The following is a 22,483-nucleotide window of genomic DNA, read 5'->3' as shown; positions in this document are numbered from 1 at the left end:
TTCCATCCAAAGATGTGCGGGTCAGGTGAATTGGCCATACTAAATTGCCCATAGTGTTAGGTGCGTTAGTCAGAGGGAAATGAGTCTTGGTGGGTTACTCTTCGGAGGGTCGGTGTGGACTTATTGGGCCGAAGGGCCTGTTTCCACATTGTAGGGAATCTAATCTAATTTATTTATTTGCACCTCTCTGTGTGCTCAAGTTTAATGAATTTAACAAAATAAAAACCCTGCTTTATGTATCTTATAAAAATAAATAGGTTGCCACAATAATTTTTCTGATTGATCGTATGTTCCTTTACTTTCCCACATGAAGGCATACCATTGAAGCAGTCAAACATAGAGCATGCTGGAAAAAAATCAATAGAACTGACAGAGTCAAACCTGATTCCAATGATTAGCTCTGTTTCTTTCTCTGCAGAAGCTGCCAGAGCTGATGAGTTTCTCCAGCATTCTCGGTGTTGTTTCAGATTTCCAGCATCAGCATAAGTTTACCTTTATACTATTGAAGCAGTCACCTATGAAATAGCTTTTTGTTCCTTTATTTCTTCTCGCTCTTCATACGGCAGTTTAAATCATGACCACGTTTAATTCAGACTTAAGCTTCAATGGGCTGATTTTATTATTTTACTGGTACAGAGATTTATTTACTCCTTTCGTTAAAAGATCATTGTCAGTTTTGTCTGCTGTTTTGACGCTGTTTAATTAAAAATGACTCTACCAGCACTATGGGGCGGCATGGTGGCTCAGTGGTTAGCACTGCTACCTCACAGCACCAGGGAGTCAGGTTCAATTCCAATCTTGAATGACCCTCTGTGAGGAGTTTGCACATTCTCCCTGTGTCTGCATGGGTTTCCTCTGGGTGCTCCAGTTTCCTCCCATAATCCCAAAAAAATTGTGCAGGCCAGGTGAATTGGCCATTCTAAATTGCCCATAATGTTAGGTGCTTTAGTCAGAGGGAAATGGGTCTGGGTGGGTTTCTCTTTGGAGGGTTGGTGTTAACTTGTTGGGCTGAAGGGCCTGTTTCCACACAGTCGAGAATCTAATCTAGAACGCACACAAGTTTAACTTGACTCAGTAGAAAGGGACTGTCTTCAGGCAGAAACGCATTTATGAGCCTGTGTCTTGTTCAGTTGCAAATACTTTTCAAATCAATGGGAATCACATAGCAACGAATATTGGGCAATTTGGATGTGACATTTGGATGCACAATTCGTCTGGGGCTTATCTTACATGAAACAAAGATTTGGCAAATCCCAGTTAAGAAATGTGGGTAATGGGAGTAGGCTTCATGTCTTGTTAAAGTTATTTTCTTATCAACCTGTTCAGAGATGTTATTACACACCCCTGGAGCAGGTGGGAATTGAACTCAGGCCCTCTACAGCCACAAGAGCACTTTTTATTTCTTTTTCCGTTTTACTTACCAATCGTCTTCAAGTTTTCAAAAAATTCTATCAGATCACCTTTACTCAACTCAAACAGATCAACTTGTTTATTATTTCCTCCAAACCTAAATGCATTTCTCAAAAATTCTGTGTGCCTTGATATTGCAGGACAAAGTCCTTTTAGTTCAACTCCTATCAACTTAGTGGACATATGACCAAATGATAATGGAATTATTGACTTATGATATTGAACAATCTCTATCAATTATTCTATAACAGACCCAAATATGAGACAAGAAAAATCTCAATGGTGGAGAGCTTTGAAAACTATATATCCTAAATCACCTGGTTCTCCCAAGCATAGTTTTTACTGTGTATCATCTTGTGCAGCTCATATAACATACATTTAAAATGTTATTAATCAAACAGAGACTGTGCCAGACAAATATGCTGTTATCAGCTGTTATCTTAATACCAAACCAATTACTGATTCAATTATGGATCTAATCAGCTACAAAGAAACATTAACTGAATTATTTAAACTTTTAAATGGCTGATGATCTGCAAAAGCAAAGTAATAATTTTTATTACCTGTTCAGGTAAACAGCTTTTCAAAATGTAATAACATCTGACTACATTTAACAGTTTAAAGCTGTGTCACTTCACACCCTAAAGAGGTTTGCATTGGCTGTGTGTCCTGAAACCCTAATTTAACAGGACCTGATAGATCATCTTTATTCAACATATATAAATTGAGAACTTAAGAATATAAAGGGTAAAAGGACTCAGTGAGTCCGAATATCAGAAATGATGAACACTAGTGAGCTATTGATGGCATGGTGGCTCAGTGGTTAGCACTGCTGCTTCACAGTGCCAGGGACCCGGCTTTGATTCTGGCCTTGGGTGACCGTCTGTGAGGAGTTTGCACATTCTCCCTGTGTCTGCGTAGGTTTCCTCTGGGTGCTCTGGTTTCCTCCCATAATCCAAAGAGCAGCAGGTTAGGTGAATTAGCCATGCTCAATTGCCCATAGTGTTAGGTGCATTAGTCAGGGGTAAATGTAGGGGAATGGGTCTGAGTGGGTTACTCTTTGGAGGGTCAGTGTGGACTTGTTGGGCCGAAGGGCCTGTTTCCACTCTGTATGGAATCTAATCTAATCTATCTGTCTGTATGAGTGTGGACACAGCTATTACTGTTGTTGTTGATTGACTCAGGGAGTAAATAAGCTTTCAAAATAGTGATTGTTTGGGTGGGTTTTGATGGAATGTGTGGTGCTTTTTCAAAATTGATTTAAGATATAATTAAGGGGAAGATGGACGAGGACATTGGGAGCTAGAAATGGAATGTTACTAGGGTAGCATTAGCTGAAACATAAAAGAAACATAGAAGATAGGAGCAGGAGGAGGCCATTTGGTCTGCTCTGCCATTCATCACAATGATGGCCTGATCGTCCAACTCCATAACCTCATCCTTCTTTCTCCCTGTAACCTTTGGTCCCATTCACCCCAAGTGCTGCATCTCACTGCCTCTTGAATACATTCAATATTTTGACATCAACTGCTTCCTGTGGTCATGAATTCCACAGCCTCACTCACCACTCTTTGCATGAAGAGATGTCTCTTCATCTCAATCCTAATGGTCCACCTCGACTCCTCAGACTGTGACCCCTGCTTCTGGACACACCCACCATTGGGAATGACCTCCCTGCATCTACTCTGTCTGGTCCTGTTAGAACTTTATAAGCCTCTGTGAGAGCCTACCCCCATTCGTCTGAACTCCAGTGAAAATAATCCTAACCTAGTCAATCTATCCTCATATATTAGTGCTACCATCCCCTGGTAAATCTTTGCTGCACCCCCCGAGAGCAACCGAGGCCCTAAATAACTGCTACAACACATCCTGTACTCGAAACCTCTCACAATGAAAGCCACACATACCATTTATCTTCTTTATCGCCTGCTGCTCATGCAGGCTTACCTTCAGCGACTGGTCCCACTGCACACTCCTCTCTCCCAGTTTACAGCCATTCAGGTGGTAATCTGCCTTCTTGTTTTTGCTTCCAAGGTGAATAACCTCACAATTATCCAAATTATACTGCATCTGCCATTGATATGCCTTTCCACCCAATCTTTACAGATCATGCTGAAAGGTCTCTGAGTCCTCATCACAGTTCACCCTCCCACCCAACTTGGTATCATCTGCAAACTTTGAGATGTTACATTGTGTTCCCTCATCCAAATCATTAAAATATATTTGAATAACTGGGGTCCTAGCACGCCACTAGTTACAGCCTGCCAATTTGAAAAGGACCCATTAATTTCGACACTTTCCTCTCTGCCAACCAGTTTTCTATAAATCTCAACACATGCCCCAATCCCATGGGCTTTAATCTTGCACTCTTATGCGGGATTTTGTCAATTACTTTCTGCGATGCTAAATATATCACATTAACTGGCTCCCCCTTATCAACTCTACTAGTTTCTTTAGATTCCCTTCAGCGTGGAAACAGGCCCTTTGGCCCAACCAGTCCATACCGACCCTCCGAGCAGTAACCCACCCAGATCCATTTCCCTCTGACTAATGTACCTAACACTGTGGGCAATTTAGCATGGCTACTTCACCTGGCCCACAGTCCATATTTGGACTGTGGGAGGAAACCAGGGCACCCGCAGGAAACCCATGCAGACATGGGGAAAATGTGCAAACTCCACACAGACAGTTGCCCGAGGCTGGGATCGAACCTGGGAACCCTACTGCTGTGACGCAGCAGTGCTAGCCATACCGCCTACATATTCATAGAATTCCTACAGATTTGTCGAGCATGATTTCCCCTTCATAAATCCATGCTGACTCTGTCTGATTCTGCCACTACTTTCTAAATGTTCCACAATAAAGTCCTTGAGAATGGATTCAAGAATTTTCCACACTACCGATGTTAGGCTTACTGGTCTATAATTCCCTAGTTTCTCTTTATCTCCCTTTTTGAATATTGGGATAATATTAGCTACTGTCCCAATCTGCAGGGACTCTTCTTGAGTCTATAGAATCCTGGAAAATGACCACCAATGCATCCACTATTTCTAGAGCCATTTCCTTAAGTACTCTGGGGATGTAGATTATCAGGCCCGCTCCATCACTTTTAGATTAGATTACTTACAGTGTGGAAACAAGTCCACACTGACCCTCTGAAAAGCAACCTATCCAGACCCATTCCCCTACATTTGCCCCTTCACCTAACATTACGGGCAATTTAGCATGGCCAATTCACCTAACCTGCACATTTTTGGACTGTGGGAGGAAACCGGAGCACCCGGAGGAAACCCACAAAGACACGGGGAGAATGTGCAAACTCCACACAGTCAGTCGCCTGAGGTGGGAATTGAACCCAGGTCTCTGGCACTGTGAGGCAGCAGTGCTAACCACTGTGCCACCGTGCTGCCCCATTTGCTCTATATTCAATATAATTCCATTGAAGATTAGCCTCATGCTGAGTTGACAGCTTCCAGTTACATTGTAATTTTCTGTGCAGTATATATTTTTTGTCCTCTTTATAGAAACTGAATAATGAGACAAAGCAAACTGGACTCACATTTCCCCCATGAACCCAATCCTATTCATATGCAAATGACTAAATGTTGTGTTTTAACATGGTACTCATTACCTGGATTATCCTATGTAAAGTAATATTACTGAGCATTTTATTTCTGCTTATAAAAATATGTATCATAATGAATAGTAAGCAAAGATTTCAAAAGGTAAAGGCTTGATTGACTAAGCTCTTTTCGAGAGGTCACAGATAGCATAAACCAGTTTAACCCAGTAGATGGAATGTATCTAGCTTTACTTCTGTATGCTACCACAAATTAAAAGGCACTGTGCCTACGTAAGAGATTTAGACCCAGCTTGATTCCCAATCAATGCTGAAAAAGCTCTACGTGCAAAATGAATATAGTTCGCTTTACCATTCTTGGACAATGTATGAAATATTTGTCCAAATTTTTCATTCCTAGCTCTCAATGGAAAAAGGATGTTGCCAGGGTTGCAGGGTTTGAGCTAGAGGGAGAAGCTGAATAGACTGGGGCTAAATCCCTGGAGTGTTGGAGGCTGAGAGGTGACCTTATAGAGGTTAACAAAATCATGAGGGACATTGATAGGGTAAATACACAAGGTCTTTACCCTGGGGTGGGGGAGTCCAGAAAGAGAGGGCATAGGTTTAGGGTGAGAGGGGAAAGATTTAAAAGGGACCTAAGGGGCAATTTTTTCATGCAGAGGGTGATGTGTGTATGGAATGAACTGCCAGAGGAAGTGATGGAGGCTGGTACAATTGCAACATTTAAAAGACATCTGGATGGGTATATGAATAGAAGGGTTAGAGGGATAGGTGTAAAGTGCTGGCAAATGGGACTAGATTAGATTGGGATACCTGGTCGGCATGGACGAGTTAGACTGAAGGGTCTGTTTCCGTGCTATATATCTCTACGACACTATGACTCTACGTGTGTGCATTGTACATTGTTTGTGACAAGAATAGGATTAATATGTAATGCACACCACTGTTAGCGACCAGATTGCAAACACTTTCTCTCAGGTAAATCTTCACTTTTGGTGATCACCCATTATATATCCATGCAATTTTCTTCTCTGTTGAAGCCAATAAACTCAGAGGTTGAATGGACTCCCACTGATCTCTATAGCCTATTTCCTGCCTCTGCAGGAAGTGAAAATTGATCCAGGTTACAGATGGAAAAGGTCTTTCATTATATTACAAAATATAATGCTCCCCAACTATACACTATATAATTCTAGGGGGTTCAAGCAGCAATCATCCAGAGGAGATGATGGCGTAGTGGCATTGTCGCTAGACTGTTATTCCTGAGACCCAGGTACCGTTCTGATGATATGGTTTCAAAGCCTGCTATTGCAGATGGTGGAATTTAAATTCAGTTAAAAAGAATTAGAATGAGGAGTCTAATGAGAACCCTGAATCCATTCTTGATCATTAGAACAACCCATCTGGTTCACTCATTACCCTTAGAGAAAGAAATTGTTATCCTTGCCTGATCAGGCCTACACGTAACTGCAGACGCACGCAATATGGTTGATGTTTTATTGCCCTCTCGACAATTAGGAATGAATCAAAAAATTAATTTTTGCTGTACCTTCTTCCATTTAAAATGATGTCCTCTCTTGTTCAACACTGACTTATATAATTGTAAAAATGCAACTTGTGTCTACATGAGCAGCTGAGAAACTGATAGAGTAACTGGATGTATTCAGCACAGGGATCCCTCCAAGGAATTGATTCCTTACCCATCCCCAAACCTTATATTTTGTCCAAAGATCAAGTGTAACAGGGAGTTACACCTATACCTGATCTCCTAAAGTGGTCAGATGTTCCCTCCATACCAGTAACCCATGGTGAGAATGTCCTACAGAAAACGAGGCACTTTGGACAGACTACAATCTCATGCAATCAGAAGTCCGAATGGCTTACCAAAGTAGGCTATTGCTCCTCTGGGTATAATGTCCCAGGTTCAATTTCTCCCCCCATCCCTGTATGTAAAAGATAGAGAGAGATTGTTGAAACACAGAGGTAGCCTTCCTACCTCTGAGCATAGAACGTCTGCATTCAAGTTCCAACTGCCCAAGAGATGTGTCATGGCATTTCCAAACAAGTCAGTTAATATAACTGATTTGAAAAGTAATTATCTCTGGCTGAGTAGCAATTTTATTTTGGTGTCATTATTTTTAGCTGTGAGTTTTACTTTAAAAAAAACCACATCTTGTCAATTTTTTGTGTCTTGCACCCATCAGGACATTTTGCAAAAATACCAATTCAAGAGGAAACCAACATTCAAGAAGGTGCACTCTCCTCTCATACAATATAAATGTTGGTTTATCCTCAGTTGATATTCTTGTGAAATTCCTGATCAATGCAAGATAAAAAAGTTTCATGAAAAGTGTCCCTTTTTTTGCAGCAATGGTCAAATTGTGTCCTGCCAAATGACTATTTTTATTCTTCTCATTTTCTTCACAATTGCGAGTAAGTGAAGCCGTTGCTGGACACTGACAAATGAATCAATAATTAAAAACATCTAAAAATAAACCAGTCTTGTCGTTTTGTTAATGGAGAGTTTTGTGGGTCAGTTTATAGGTACCTGGTCACTAGCCGTTGGGTGGTTGTTGCTGTTGTCAGAGGGTGGGTCCATGCCATTGAGTCTCTAACTCTGAGCCTGAAGCTCATGACTTGAATCCCACTCCAGGATGTACCCACCTGTAAATTCTACAGCTAGACCCATGACTAATGTCTGCAGTTGTATGACCAAGAGAGCATCCTGGTTAGCCTGAAATGGAGCTGTACCTCTCAAGTTATAGTCGTGTTTTGGGTAAAATTAGCCAAAACAGATATAAGCTCTGTCTCACAATGTTACTAGGTATGAGAAGACAATTGAGATCAGACTGAAGCTCTTGTCAGAAGAATTGAAGGGTCCAAAAAGAAAATCACTGAATACTAAATGTGAAATTGGCTCCCACACCAAGTGTATTGATGTTATCAGTGAAAAGCCATTGCAATTAATGGACATGTTTCTCGATTTTTGGCAAACCCATATTTTCCCTTCAAAGTAATAAATAATCATCCACATAAATCAGCTGTGTCTAGACTCTGACTATTTAGTGTTTAGAGTTCAGGGTTTAAGAGGATGTTTGTGGCCTGCTCTCTGGGAAAGAAAAATATGCTATGATTCTCCCCTCCGATGGGAACTGTGTTGCTGCACTCTGTCGGCCAGCACATGCACAGTTTCTCCAGCCACTGCTATTACTATTGTGCACACATCATTGGCCTCTGACTCTCACTTCCTAGTTAATGAGGCACTGCAACTGCTTGTGCAGGGAGGGCAGCCTCTGTAGCTGCAGTGGTAACAGAACACAGTAAACATTTTTGGTATGATTTATTACTGTCACACGTACTGAGTTACAGCGAAGAGTGGTGTTTACCATGTTTTACAAAGAGATTGTACTATTCAAATGGATCAGTGTAACCGAACAGAATGCATGGTACAATGTTACAGCTGCTGGGAGGGTACAGAGAGAGATCAACATTAACATTAAAGAGGTCCTTTCAAAAGTCTGATAACAGGAGAGAAGAATAGACTAGATTACTTACAGTGTGGAAACAGGCCCTTCAGCCCAACAAGTACACACCAACCCTCCGAAGAGCAACCCACCCAGACCCATTCCTCTACATTTACCCCTTCACCTAACACTACGGGCAATTTAGCATGGCCAATTCACCTAATCTGCACATTTTTTTTTGGACTGTGGGAGGAAACCAGAGCACCTGGAGGAAACCCACACAGACATGGGGAGAATGTGCAAACTCCACACATACAGTTGCCTGAGGCGGGAATTGAACCCAGGTCTCTGGCACTATGAGGTAGCAGTGCTAACCACTGTGCCACCGTGCTGTCAAAGAAGCTTTGTTTAAATTTGTTTCTACAAACTTTTATCGGGTTTTGAGAAGATTTGTAGCTCAGGTTGAGGTTTTGGATGTAGGTTTGCTCGCTGAGCTGAAATGTTCATTTCCAGATGTTTCATTACCTTATGAGGTAACATCTTCAGTGGACCTTATGCAAAGCAATGCTGAAAATTCCTGCTTTCTATTTATATGTTTGGGTTTCTTTGGGTTGGTGATGTCATTTCCTGTGGTGATGTTATTTTCTATGGTGAAGTCACTTCCTGTTCCTTTTCTCAAAGGGTGGTAAATGGGGTCTAACTCAATGTGTTTGTTCATATAGTTATGATTGGAATGCCATGCTTCTAGGAATTCTCGTGCATATCTTTGTTTGGCTTGTCCTAGGATGGATATATTGTCCCAGTCAAAGTGGTGTCCTTCCTCATCCATATGTGAGGATACTAGTGAGAGAGGGTCATATCTTTTTGTGGCTAGTTGGGTGTTCATGTATCCTGGTGTCTAGTTTTTTTGCCTGTTTGTCCAATGTAGTGTTTGTTACATTCCTTGCACCGTATTTTGCTCATTGTCTATATAGGGTCTTTCGAGTTCATTAGCTGCTGTTTTAGGGTTTCAATGAGCCAACACACACTACAGCATAAAGGAACGATGCAGAGCAGAGGAAAATCACCTATACCATGTATTCAAAAAGAATGGGTACCCAATGAACACAGTCTGCCGATTTCTCAGCAATAAACCCAAACAAGCAGAAAAAATATGTCCAGAAGCCCTAGCCACTCTCCCCTACATCAAAGACATCTTGGAAATGACTGCCATACTACTCAGATCCCTTGGCATCATGGTAGCCCACAAACCCAACAACACACTAAAACTAGGTGTGGGCGCAGAGGAGCAGGAAAATCGACGTTTCGGGCAGAAGCCCTTCATCAGGAATGAGGCTGGGAGCCTCAGGGGTGGAGAGAAAAATGCGGGGCTGGGGAGAAGGTAGCTGAGAGTGCAATAGGTGGTTGGAGGTGGGAGTAAAGGTGATAGGTCTGAGGGAGGGTGGAGTGGATAGGTAGGAAGGAAGATTGGCAGGTGGGACAAGTCATGAGGGTGGTGCTGAGCTGGAAGGTTGGAATTGGGGTAAGGTGGGGGGAGAGGAAATGAGGAAACTGATGGAGTCCACATTGATGCCATGGGGTTGAAGGGTTCTGAGGCAGAGATGAGGTGTTCTTCCTTCAGGCGTCGGGTGGTGAGTGAGGGGTGATGGAGGAGGCCCAGGAACTGGATGTCCTCAGCAGAGTGGGAGGGGGAGTTGAAATGTTCGGCCACGGGCAGTGGAGTTCAGTGGTGCTGGTGTCCCAGAGATGTTCCCTGAAGCACTCTCCTTGTAAAGGAGACTGCATTTGGAGCAATGGATACAATAAATGATATTGGTGGATGTGCAGGTGAAACTTTGATGGATGTGGAAGGCTCCTTTGGGGCCTTGGACAGAGGTCAGGGTGGAGATGTGGGCGCAAGTTTTGCAATTCCTGTGGTGGCAGGGGAAGGTGCCAGCAGGGGAGGGTGGGTTGTTGGGGGGTGTGGACAGATAGTCGCAGAGGGAGCGGTCTTTGCGGAAAGCAGATAGGGGTAGGGAGGCAAGTATATCCCTGGTGGTGGGGTCCGTTTGTAGGCGGCAGAAATGTCAGTGATGATGCGGTTTATGCGGAGGTTGGTGCGGTGGGAGGTGAGGAATGGGGGCGTTCTGTCCTTGTTGCAGTTGGAGGGGTGGGGTTCAAGGGCGGAGGTGCGGGATGTGGATGTGATGCATTGGAGGGCATCTTCAACCGTGTGGGAAGGGAAATTTTGGTCTTTAAAGAAGGAGACAATCTGGTGTGTTCTGTGGTTTTTGCCCAAAACATTGATTTTCCTGCTCTTTGGAAGCTGCCTGACCTGCTGTGCCTTTCTCTAATCTTGACTCTAATCTCCAGCATCTGCAGTACCCACTTATGCCTAGTTGACAGGACTGAGAACCAGCATAGACTCAATGAGCTGAATGACTTTCTTCCATGCTATAAATGCTGCAGTTTTCACATTCCACTTCACCATCTCCTGTTGACTGTTCTTTTGACCATTTCATAGCCTATATTGGGCATCACACTTAAAAGTTGCATCCAGATTTGAACCAGACTTTAGAAATTGTTAATGATCTGGAAGACGCTGTTTGAAAAGGGTAGGTTCAATAGTAACTCATTTTTGAAAAAGGGAATCAGATAAATACTTGGAGGAGGGAATAATATTGCGGGGAATGAGGAGATGACAGGCACTGATTCATTCAAAGAACTGTTGGAGGAAATGCAAGCCAAATAGGTTTCTTTCTGTGTTCTGTCATTCAATGATTCTGCATATATTTACAAGTCAAATACCATTACATTATGAGAGAAAGATTGCATATTACCGATTTCTATAACTTTGTAATAATTGTATAAATGACACTTAAAATTTCATATTTGTTATTCATCACCCATTAGTGGCTGTATAGGTCTTGTGGCACAGGGGTAGTGCCCCAACCTCTGGTCCAGAAGCTCTGAGTTCAAGGTCCTGTTGGCCATGGGAGGTGTTGGTAATGTTGGCGAGCAGGTTGAGTGCCAACCTGTTTCTGATGGCAAGTGATAAACATCTCCTGGTCAGCCATGGCACCAGAAGGCATTGGGAAATCCACTGCAGTGCTTTGTTCATTGTGTGCATCAATTCAGTGGGAGTCTGTGGCCCAATCTTTGGAAGCAAGGAAAGCCAGAGAGATGGTGGCTGAAGCATGAAACCGGAAGTGAAACCATTGATATGTTTTCAATAGATGTTTGATAAAATTATGGCGTGTGTTGACTTTCACAGGTAAACCAGAGCACTGCAAGAAGTATTTCTCTATGTCACCGCTCCAGCAAGTTACTGAACATATTTAAATTTGAACAAGAAACATAATGACACTAAAAAATGGCTGGAATATGCAGAAAGTGTTTTCTGCACTAAGCACACCATGTATCATCATACCCTGTCAGACTTTGCAAGTTGTTACCCAGTGCAGATTATTGATGGAATGACATGCTCTTTAGAATCGAGAGTGTGGTGCTGGAAAAGCACGGCTGGTCAGGCAACATCCGAGGAGCAGGAGAGTCAAAAGAAATGTAGGGCTTCTGCCCAACATGTTGATTCTCCTGCTACTCGGATGCTGCCTGACCTGCTGCGCTTTTCCGACACCACTCTCTCGATTCTAATCTCCAGCAGCTGCAGTCCTCACTTTTGCCTAGTGTTCATTCGAATGGTAGGCTTCCAACAAAAGAACAACTCTTAAATATTACAACATGGGTGATATAGTTAGCTATTCAAATGTGGAATCTACCAGAAAAGATATGGGGAAAAGATATTTGATCAAGCTTCCAGATGAATTAGGAGCAGGTGCAGACAAGTCAAACCCTCAACCCTCAACTCTGCTTTGCCATTCAGTAAGGTCATGGCTGATCTGAGATCTACCCCGAATAACCTTTCACCTCTGGCTATTTTGGAATTGGTCTTAAATACCTAAAGACTGTGCTACGAATGGAAGAAGAGTTCCAAAGACACACAGCCCTGCGTAGAAAAAAAATCTCCATCTCTATCTTCAATGGACAACCCCTTATTTTGGAACAGTGACCCTGGTCCTAGGTTCTCCCACAGAGGAATCTCCCCTAAAAAACCTGCTTGGTTATTATTGCAAATGTTGCTTGTTCTTTTTTTCCGAACAGGCTTGCTTCTAAATTTAATTTTTCACTAATTTATCCTGATTTTCTCCCTGGTTCTCCGAACCTGATATAATATTCTGAGTTTACCATACCTGTGTTAAGATGTCACTGTTGTACCCCTTGCCTGACCATCACCTTTTGCCCTTAACCTTCTGGCTGGAATTTGCTTGACTCACTTGAATCGTTGAAGAGCAGCCTTGCAGTGTTTCTGATCCTTTAGACCATGAAAGCCTTTTAGACCTTTGCAACTACAACTTGAAATTATGTAGCAGTTTTAACACAACAAAACATCTCGAGGTGCATCAGAAGAATGTTGATACCCAAAATATGACACTGGACCATACATTGGGATATTAGGCTGGCTCATCATAAGCTTGGTCAAAGGAGGTGGTTTTAAGGGATGCCTTAAAAGACAAAACAAGAAGAGATAAAGATGTTTTGGAAGGAAATTTCAGAGTTTAGGCCTTGGTAACTCAAAGAAGATGCAGCAATAATGAAGCCATTAACATTGGGAAGATTCGAGAGGCCAGAATTAGAGGGAAGTACACACCTCAGAGAATTATGGGGTAGAGGAGATTGCAGCAGTAGTGAGGGGCTTGGAGAGATTTAAAAACACAGATGAGAGTTTTAAAATCCAAGTGCTCTTAAACCAGAACCTAATATGAGTCAATAGAAAGGGATGATGTGTGAATGAGATTTGGTGCAAGTTAGAACATAGACAGTAGATATATTTGGATGACATTGACTTTACAGGGAGTAGAATGTAGGAGATCAGCCAGGAGAACATTAGAGTAACAAAGGTAAGGATAAGTATTTCAGTAGCAGATGAGCTGAGGAATGTTTATGACCAGATGATGTTATGGAGGTAGAAAGAAGTGGTCTTGGGGAAGTCACCATCTGTATCAGATGCTCATCTCAAGATCAGATGTGACAGCAGCATTGTGAAGAGCCTGGGTTTCATCTCCAACCCTTTGTCAGCGAGAGGAAGAGAGTTAGTGGCTAGGAATCAGAGCTTGTCAAGGTGACCAATAATGACAGCTTCAGTTTTCCCAATATTTAATTGAATGAAATTCTGGAATATCTCATACTGGATGTCAACAAAGAGTCCCCAATTCAGAGGCAGGTGGGAGGGGGATGGAGCAGGTTGAGAAAGGTGACGACAGGGTGGAGCTGGTTTTCATCAGCTGTGTTTCTGGCTGTTATCACCAGAGGGCAGCATGTCGATGAGAAATAGGAGATGGGAGTGGTGGCGGGGTGGGGGTTGGTGAGTGGGATGGGGGGGAGATGGAGGTTGCAGAAACAAAACTGAAACATTAATCCACTCAGAGGCTATGCCTTTGTTTTACTGCACAGTATGATGCAAAATCTATCACATGCTTCAATCATTGGTAGCTCTTTAACTGAAAGATGACAAGTTCCATTTGATAGACACCTGTTCCCCAGCATGGATATATTACTTGTGAATGACTGTTGCTGCAATACTATTACCTGGTTCCTCCTGATGTACATTACAACAATTAACATTTCCTTCTCAAAACATTAAATAAAGAACAAGAAATTGCAATCATGAGAGATCTGGATCGAGTAGATAGGGAGATCCTATTCGCAGAGGTTTTGAGGATCACAGAGCAGTGACTGAAAGTGATCAGTCAAAGGTTTCAAGCTGACCTAGGGAAAAAGTTTTTGTTTACACAAGTGATTTGGACCTGTTCTGCACTGCCTGAGGGTTGTGGTGGAGACAGATTCAGTTGTAGCTTTCAAAAGGGTGTTGGATAATATTCAAAGAGAAAGTGATTGCAAATGTTCAGAGCTAGATAACGTATAATTGCACAGAGCCATGGCCTTCATGACCTGAGTGGTCTCTCGCTGCGCTGGAACTCTCCTGTGATTGTAGACATTTCTATTCCTTTTGCAGGGGCTTCAGTCATTCCAGGTCTCTTCAAGTGGATATTATGGTCCAAATTCATATTCATCTTTTTTTTTGTAAGGAGGAACACTGACAGACTCTCTGTATTAAAAGACCGGACCTCGCGCCTTTCTCCAGTTCCCCCCCCCCCCCCCCCCCCCCCCCCACCAGCCAGAACTTGGTGGATTCATGAAGAATAAATTGTTCTAGGAAAATAACTGAGACACTCAAGGGAAAGTTGTTGTTTTATTGTCATTTTTTCCAAGTAAAAGAAATTATGGGAGTGTTAATAAAGCAAGGATGCATAGCTAATTATGGGTGGCCTGAGTTTGTTTGACGTCTTTCAAGTTTTATATGAATGAAAATCTGGAAAGTCGTCTGTTTGCAGCAACGCCTGTAGAGCCAACATCTGTACACCCACCAACATCGGCAGCTACTCCAGGAGCATTCTCAGACCACTACACTGCATCAACCATGGACATTAAAATCGCCACAGGTGCGCTATTATTTAACACAAATGATATTCATAGAATTCTGAGAAAAAAATGTAACAGTATTTGGGGAATATTCAGTGAATATTTAACTGAGAGATAGTTCCTTAATATATTAAATATCAGTTAACTTTGGATTTAAACTATTCTTTGTACTGTTCTTCGTACATTTAATACGGAACCAAATTTATGTTGGCATGACATGTCCTTAAAGAGCTATAAAATGTGAACTCTGCCTTGATGCAATCTTGGAGGGATTCAACTCTGGTGACAAGGGGTCTTCCTACAACAGAGATAACATCCCTGGAGAGAGAGAGAGAGAGAGAGAGAGAGAGATGGGATATACAACATACATAGGCATGGTCTTAGACAATAGGTGCAGGAGTAGGCCATTCTGCCCTTTGGGCCTGCACCACCATTCAATATGATCATGGCTGATCATCCTTAATCAGTATCCTGTTCCTGCTTTATCTCCATAACGCTTGAGTCCACAATCCTTGAGAGCTCTATCCAACTCTTTCTTAAATGAATCCAGAGACTGGGCCTCCACTGCCCTCTGGGGCAGAGCATTCCACACCGCCACCACTCTCTGGGTGAAGAACTTTCTCCTCATCTCTGTCCTAAATGGTCTACCCCGTATTTTTAAGCTGTGTCCTCTGGTTCGGCACTCACCCATCAGCGGAAATATGTTTCCTGCCTCCAGAGTGTCCGATCCTTTAATAATCTTAAATGTCTCAATCATATCCCCTCTCAGTCTTCTAAACTCAAGGATATACAAGCCCAGTTGTTTCAGTCTTTCAGTGTAAGGTAATCCCGCCATTCCAGGAATTGACGTCATGAACCTACGCTGCACTCCCTCAATAGCCAGAATGTCTTTCCTCAAATTTGGAGACCAGAACTGCACACAGTACTCCAGGTGTGGTCTCACCAGGGCCCTGTACAGCTGCAGAAGAACCTCTTTGCTTCTATACTCAATCCCTCTTGTTATGAAGGCCAGCATGCTATTACCCTTCTTCATACCTGCTGTACCTGCATGCTTACCTTCATTGACTGGTGTACAAGAACACCCAGATCTCTATGTACTGCCCCTTTACCTAAATTGATTCCATTTAGGTAGTAATCTGCCTTCCTGTTCTTGCCACCAAAGTGAATAACCATACATTTATCCACATTAAACTGCATCTGCCATGCATCTGACCACTCACCTAACTTGTCCAGGTCACCCTGTAATCTCCTAACATCCTCATCACATTTCACCCTGCCACCCAGCTTAGTATCATCAGCAAATTTGCTAATGTTAAAACTAATACCATTTTCTATAGGATTAACATATATTGTAAAAACCTGCGGCCCCAGTATTGATCCCTACGGTACCCCACTGGTCACTGCCTGCCATTCCGAAATGGAGCCGTTTATCACTACTCTTTGTTTCCTATCAGCCAACCAACTTTCAATCCAAGTTAGTACTTTGCCCCCAGTACCATGCGCCCTAATTTTGCTCACTAACCTCCTATATGGGACTTTATCAAAAGCTTTCTGAAAGTCCAGGTACACTACATCTACTGGATCTCCCTCATCCATCTTCAGCGTTACATCCTCAAAAAATTCCAGAAGATTAGTCAAGCATGATTTCCCCTTCATAAATCCATGCTGACTCTGACCTATCCTGTTACTACTATCCAGATGTGTCGTAATTTCATCCTTTATAATAGACTCCAGCATCTTTCCCACCACTGAGGTCAGACTAACTGGTCTATAATTTCCTGCTTTCTCTCTTCCACCTTTCTTAAAAAGTGGTATAACATTAGCCACCCTCCAATCTGCAGGAACTGATCCCGAATCTATCGAACTCTGGAAAGTAATCACCAACGCATTCACGATTTCTCGAGCCACCTCCTTCAGTACCCTGGGATGTAGACCATCAGGCCCCGGGGATTTATCAACCTTCAGACCTAACAGTCTCTCCAACACCAATTCCTGGCAAATATAAAATTCCCTTCAGTTCAGGTCCTTCAGCCACTGTTACCTCAGGGAGATTGCTTGTGTCTTCCCCAGTGAACACAGATCTGAAGTACCAATTCAATTCTTCTGCCATTTCTTTGTTCCCTGTAATATATTCCCCTGTTTCTGTCTTCAAGGGCCCAATTTTAGTCTTAACCATTTTTTTGCCTTTCACATACCTAAAAAACTTTTACTATCCTCCTTTATATTATTGGCCAGTTTACCTTCGTACCTCATTTTCTCTCTGCCTGTTTCCTTCTTAGTAATCCTCTGTTGTTCTTTAAAAGCTTCCCAGTCCTCCGTTTTCCCACTTATCTTTGCTATGTTATACTTTTTCTCTTTTAACTTTATATTTTTCTTAACTTCCCCCGTCAGCCACGGCCACCCATGCCTCCTCCTGGGATCTTTCTTCCTTTTTGGAATGAACTGATCCTGCAACTTCTACATTATACACAGAAATATCCACCATTGTTCCCCCACGGTCATCCCTGCTAAGGTATTGCACCATTGAACTTTGGCCAGCTCCTCCCTCATAGCTCCATAGTTCCTTTTGTTCAACTGAAAAATTATCACTTCCGATTGTACCCTCTCCCTCTCAAATTGAAATTTGCCTCTTGAAGGATCAGAGGCAGTTGACCATAAATGGAGCTAGATACTGTCGTGGAGAAAATGTGGAGAATCACCAGAGACACAGAGAGTTCTTCAAGAAGCCGGTCTTTTATTTGCAAACAAAAAACCGTTACACAGAGAAAGCAGATTCTCGAATGCCCCCGAACCTCAGGGTCCGTGGTTTTTAATTTTTTTTATCATGTTTCTGTTAGCTTATCAGCATGTCCAACTATATTCATCAAAGTACCTCACTCTAGCTACACAATAATGTTAGCTCCCATTATCTCTTTATTTATTATCACCTCTGCTACAGTGATCTTCCATTCCAGTCTAACCTGCCATGATAGATATTTAGCTATTCCATCTATTACAGTAGTCTCCTGTCTCAAGCTGACTCTACTAACTATTAATTAGATATTTTAATGTCATGTTCCAAATATTTATGGTCCCAATTCTGTCATAATAACACTTAACAGGAAAACTAGCTCTACTAGCTGTTGTCTCATCTCACCATAGTGACCTTTCAGCCTTAACCTTACTCTGTTAATTGGTGTAAGAACATTCCACTAGCCTTATCCCATCTTGTCTTCCACAGACCACAGATTGCCAGTGGTCTTCATGCTTTAATCTTTCCCATGCTTTCATGCTCTTTATTTTCCATAATACTAGGGCTGAAAGTTAGTAAGAATGGTAATGGTTGTTGAGCTTTTGGTGGGATGAAAATGTTTCAAGGCAACTGATTGAAGATTTTCAGATTATAGTTGGAAATTTTCTTAGATTTGTTGCCACTTCAAGATTGCACTCCTTCGAATTGATTTTGGTCTGCAGGTATAAATTTGCCAGGCAGCTAGTGCCCACAGGGGGGTGGCATGGTGGCTCAGTGGTTAGCAGTGTTGCTTCACAGCACCAGGGACCTGGGTTCGATTCCTGCCTCAGGTGACTGTCTGTGTGGAGTTTGCGCATTCTTCCCATGTCTGTGTGGGTTTCCTCCGGGTGCTCCGGTTTCCTCCCACAATCCAAAACTGTGCTGGTTAGGCAGTGCTAAAATTGCCCATAGTGTTCAGGGATGGTGTGGGTTAGGTGCATTAGTTAGGGGTGAATGTAGAGTAGTAGGGGAATGGGTCACTCTTCGGAGGGTCGGTGTGGATCTTGTAAGGCCGAATGACCTGTTTTCACACTGTAAGGATTCTACGATAATGGGTAAGCGAGCTTTCCCATTAAAGGAAACTAATGGAAACATTAGTGTTTGGAGTAGTAACATCTCTGAGTAAATACCTGGTCTAGGGCAAAATGAGCCACGTGGATCCAGAGGAATATTTTAGTGGCAACAGGTTCAGTTACCAAATTAAAATTTAAGCAGTTAAAAGAGGGGACTTTAATGATAGCACGCCAGCCTCCGTTTTGCAAGCCCAACCCTCTCTTTTATTCAGTTGCCAGCCAAGTGTAGTTTTGAAGGAAATGGAGGAGGATTGTGTAGAATCTGCATATCTCTTCCAGTGTTGAGTGGCCTCACCATCAACTGCAGCAGGCGGTGAAGGAAGCATCTGGCATGTCTTCATAGCAAAAAAATTCATGTACAGGAGCAGGAATGTCTTGCTGCAATTGTTCAAAGCTGTGGTAAAGCAGGTTTGAAGGGCCAAATAGCCTACATCTGCTCCTGTTCTCTGTGTTTCTATGAAATAGATGGAATAAATGAAATCAGTTGTACAAGTTTTGAATGCAGTGGCACAGTGGTTAGCACTGCTGCCTCACAGCGCCTGAGACCCGTGTTCAATTCCTGCCTCAGGCAACAATCCTAACCTACTCAACCTCTCTTCATAGCTAGCACCTTCCCTATGAGACAACATCCTCGTAAACCTTCTTTGCACCCTCTCCAAAGCATCCACATCCTTTTGGTAATGTGGCGACCAGAACTCTACACAGTATTCTAAATGCAGCTGAACTAAAGTCTTGTACAATTTTAACATGACCTGCCAGCTCTTATACTCAATATCCCGTCCGATGAAAGCAAGTATACTATATGCCTTCTTGACCACTGTATCCACCTGTGCAGCAACCTTCAGGGTACAATGGACCTGATTTCCCAGATCCCTCTGTTCATCAACTTTTCCCAAGGCTCTTCCATTTACAGTATAGTTTGCTCTAGAATTAGACTTCCCAAAATGCATCACCTCACATTTGCCTGAATTGAACTCCATCTGCCACTTCTCCGCCCAACTGTCAGTCTATCTATATTCTCCTGTATACTTTGTCAGTCCCCTACGCTTTCTGCCTCTCCACCAATCTTCATATCATCTGCAAACTTACTGATCAGGCCAGCAATGCTATCTTCCAGATCATTTATGTATATTACAAATAACAGTGGCCCCAGCACTGATCCCTGTGGAACACCACTGGTCACCTTTCTCCATTTCGAGAAACTCGCTTCAACTACTACTCTCTGTCTCCTGTTGCTCAACCAGTTCTTTGTCCACCTAGCAAGAACACCCTGCACACCATGTGACTTCACTTTCTCCATTAGTTTCCATTCTCTGCTGCAAAGAAATGAAGGAGCTAAGCCTTTGTACAAAATTAAATTAACAAGGAATACAAAGAAATGAAAAACAATTATAAACAGATAGAATGCGTATTAGACTAGGAATATGTAAAGTATTCCCTCTAAATTCTCATTGTCATATGCAGCCTGATTATTTCAATGTGCAATGCTTTACATTATTTGCACAGCCATACTCCCATGGTGTCTTATAGGGAACAACTTGTGATCAACTTGAACAGAAATTGCTGGGGAAACTCAGCAGGTCTGTCCACTCTCACACACACACACACACGTTAGCGTTTCAGAATTGTTCTGAAGAAGACTCGTCCTGGACCGAAACATTAATTCTACTTTTCTGACTCCACAGGTGCTGCCAGACCTGTTGAGTTTCTCCATAATTCCTTGTTTGTTTCAGATCTCCAGCATCTGCAGTATTTGGCTTTTATGGGGAAAACTTGTAAGGAGACCAGAATTCGAACTCTGTAAATTTAAGATAGTCATAGTAAATCCAATGGATAAGTGAACTCACTACTACATAGAGTAATTGAAACAAGTAGCATAGGTCAATTTTAGGTGAGGTGGAATGAGCAAATACCAAAGAAAGAAAAATAAAATGGTGTGATGATTGGGTTAGATGAAGAGGGTTGAGGAGGAGGCCCATGTGCTGAACAAGAGCTGACCAGGACTAGTTAGGCTGCATAGTCTGTTTCTGTGCTGTAGATGTGACATAGCAATAACTGTGTTTGGGGGTGTTTTAAGGTGAGTGGCTTATCGGTGGACTATTAACCCAGACAGCCAGGAAATATTCTGGGAACCTGTGTTCAAATCCCAGCATGGCAGATGGTGAAATTTGAATTCAATAATAATCTGAGGAAAAAAAGGTCAAATGAAACAATTGGTAATTGTCAGGAAAAGAACTATCTGGTTCACTGATGTACTTTAGGGAAGGAAATCTGCCATCCTCACCTGGTCTGGCTGAAATGTGAACTCCAGACTCACAGCGATGTAGTTGACCCTTAACTGCCTCTGGACAATTAGGGATGGGCATTAATGCTGACCTTGCCAATTAATAAATAAATAAAAAGCCATTAAAGAGCTTTTTGTAAGTTATTCCACCCTCCAGAATGTTCCCATCCTCAAGTGAGCACAAGCATGGAAATTGAATTAAAATATGTCTATATCTACCCAGGAAACCCTGATCCCTGTTTGAAAGGAGCCCATCCTGTGCATTCAATGCAGAGTTCAATTTTACAGAGAAAATGAAGATAACAGTGTGAGCTCACCCTAAATATGTTGTATTTTATTACATGGCAGAAACTCTAGCGAGCCACTTATCATCAGCATTGACAACATTAACTGCACCGATTGAGTCGACAACATTGACTGCTCCACCTGAGTCAGTTTCAGGCTGCAATCAAACATCCGCCAGCCCTCCACTCAGTACAGACACCAAAGGTTTGTTGTTGATCAAATGCAGTCTAGAAAATGAAAAGTTGTTGAAGATTTCATTGGAAGTTGTGTGCATATCAGTTGAGCCTAAACATTGCCCATTTATATATTAATCAAAACGTAGGACTGGGACCCTTAGCTACAACATGGACAGCAGTAAGGCCATCAAGTTCCTCAACAGCTGAAACAGAATTTCCAGTACCAGGTCTCTCTGACAGCACTCAGAAAGCAGCAGCTGAAACAGCAGTCACTTACAGTACTAATGGGACGACAGGTCAGTAGACATGGTGTATAAAACGTTCATGCTCCTTATGGTAGTCTAGGGTGGGCTTGGATTTGCAGTCATAATGATAGATTACTAATGATGATGGTAATCTATCTTTATGGTTGCAAATCCATTTATGCTGGACTGTTAAATCTCCTGCCTGTCACTACAACATAGCTCAGAGGATATTGGAGCACTATAGCATCCTGATGTGCAGTACAGTATTGGGAAACTGTATAAAATGTGAACAATCCCTGTTGGTCATGTAACGCCATGAAAATACGTTTTTGAAGTTTAAAGTGAAAGCTAGCTAATTGTAAACGTTCTTCATCTTATATTAATGCCAACTTAGGAACGGAGCCAATAACCAGCAAGACAGCACTGGCAGAAAGAACAGTAAATCCCTCTACAGCATCAGAAACAGCCTCTGACGTTACTGGCTCTATTGGCACCACAGGTCAGGTAGAACCTTCACCTTTACCTACAAGCTTGCTATTTGAGCCTTTGGGGTGTATTTAGTACCAAATGTTCAGGATTATCATATATGCTACAACATATTATTGTTTGGTTCAGCCTTTTCACCATTTTCCTGGCCTGTGCTGGAGAAGTTTTCAATGCTACAATTAATCTTGTTG

At 42.4% G+C, this 22,483-nt stretch overlaps 1 protein-coding gene across 2 annotated transcripts in view; it reads left to right on the top strand.

Annotated features, from left to right (window-relative positions):
* LOC122561834 (uncharacterized) overlaps window positions 1-22,483 on the top strand; it is a 98,362-nt gene that overhangs the window by 52,181 nt on the left and 23,698 nt on the right. The window contains exons 3-6 of one of the 2 annotated variants that reach the window (XM_043714057.2): window positions 14,886-14,993; window positions 21,449-21,589; window positions 21,708-21,857; window positions 22,201-22,305. In XM_043714057.2, coding sequence (XP_043569992.2) covers window positions 14,886-14,993; window positions 21,449-21,589; window positions 21,708-21,857; window positions 22,201-22,305 — 504 coding nt within the window. The remainder of the gene's footprint in view (window positions 1-14,885; window positions 14,994-21,448; window positions 21,590-21,707; window positions 21,858-22,200; window positions 22,306-22,483) is intronic. The other variant, XM_043714058.2, reaches the window with a different exon arrangement.

Source organism: Chiloscyllium plagiosum, unplaced genomic scaffold (genome assembly GCF_037043375.1).
Source record: "Chiloscyllium plagiosum isolate Xiang-an unplaced genomic scaffold, Cpla_swu_hap1 HiC_scaffold_23, whole genome shotgun sequence".
Taxonomy (NCBI): Eukaryota; Metazoa; Chordata; class Chondrichthyes; order Orectolobiformes; family Hemiscylliidae; genus Chiloscyllium; species Chiloscyllium plagiosum.
Note: the sequence above shows the minus strand (reverse complement) of the source record. Positions and strands in the feature narration are given on the sequence as shown.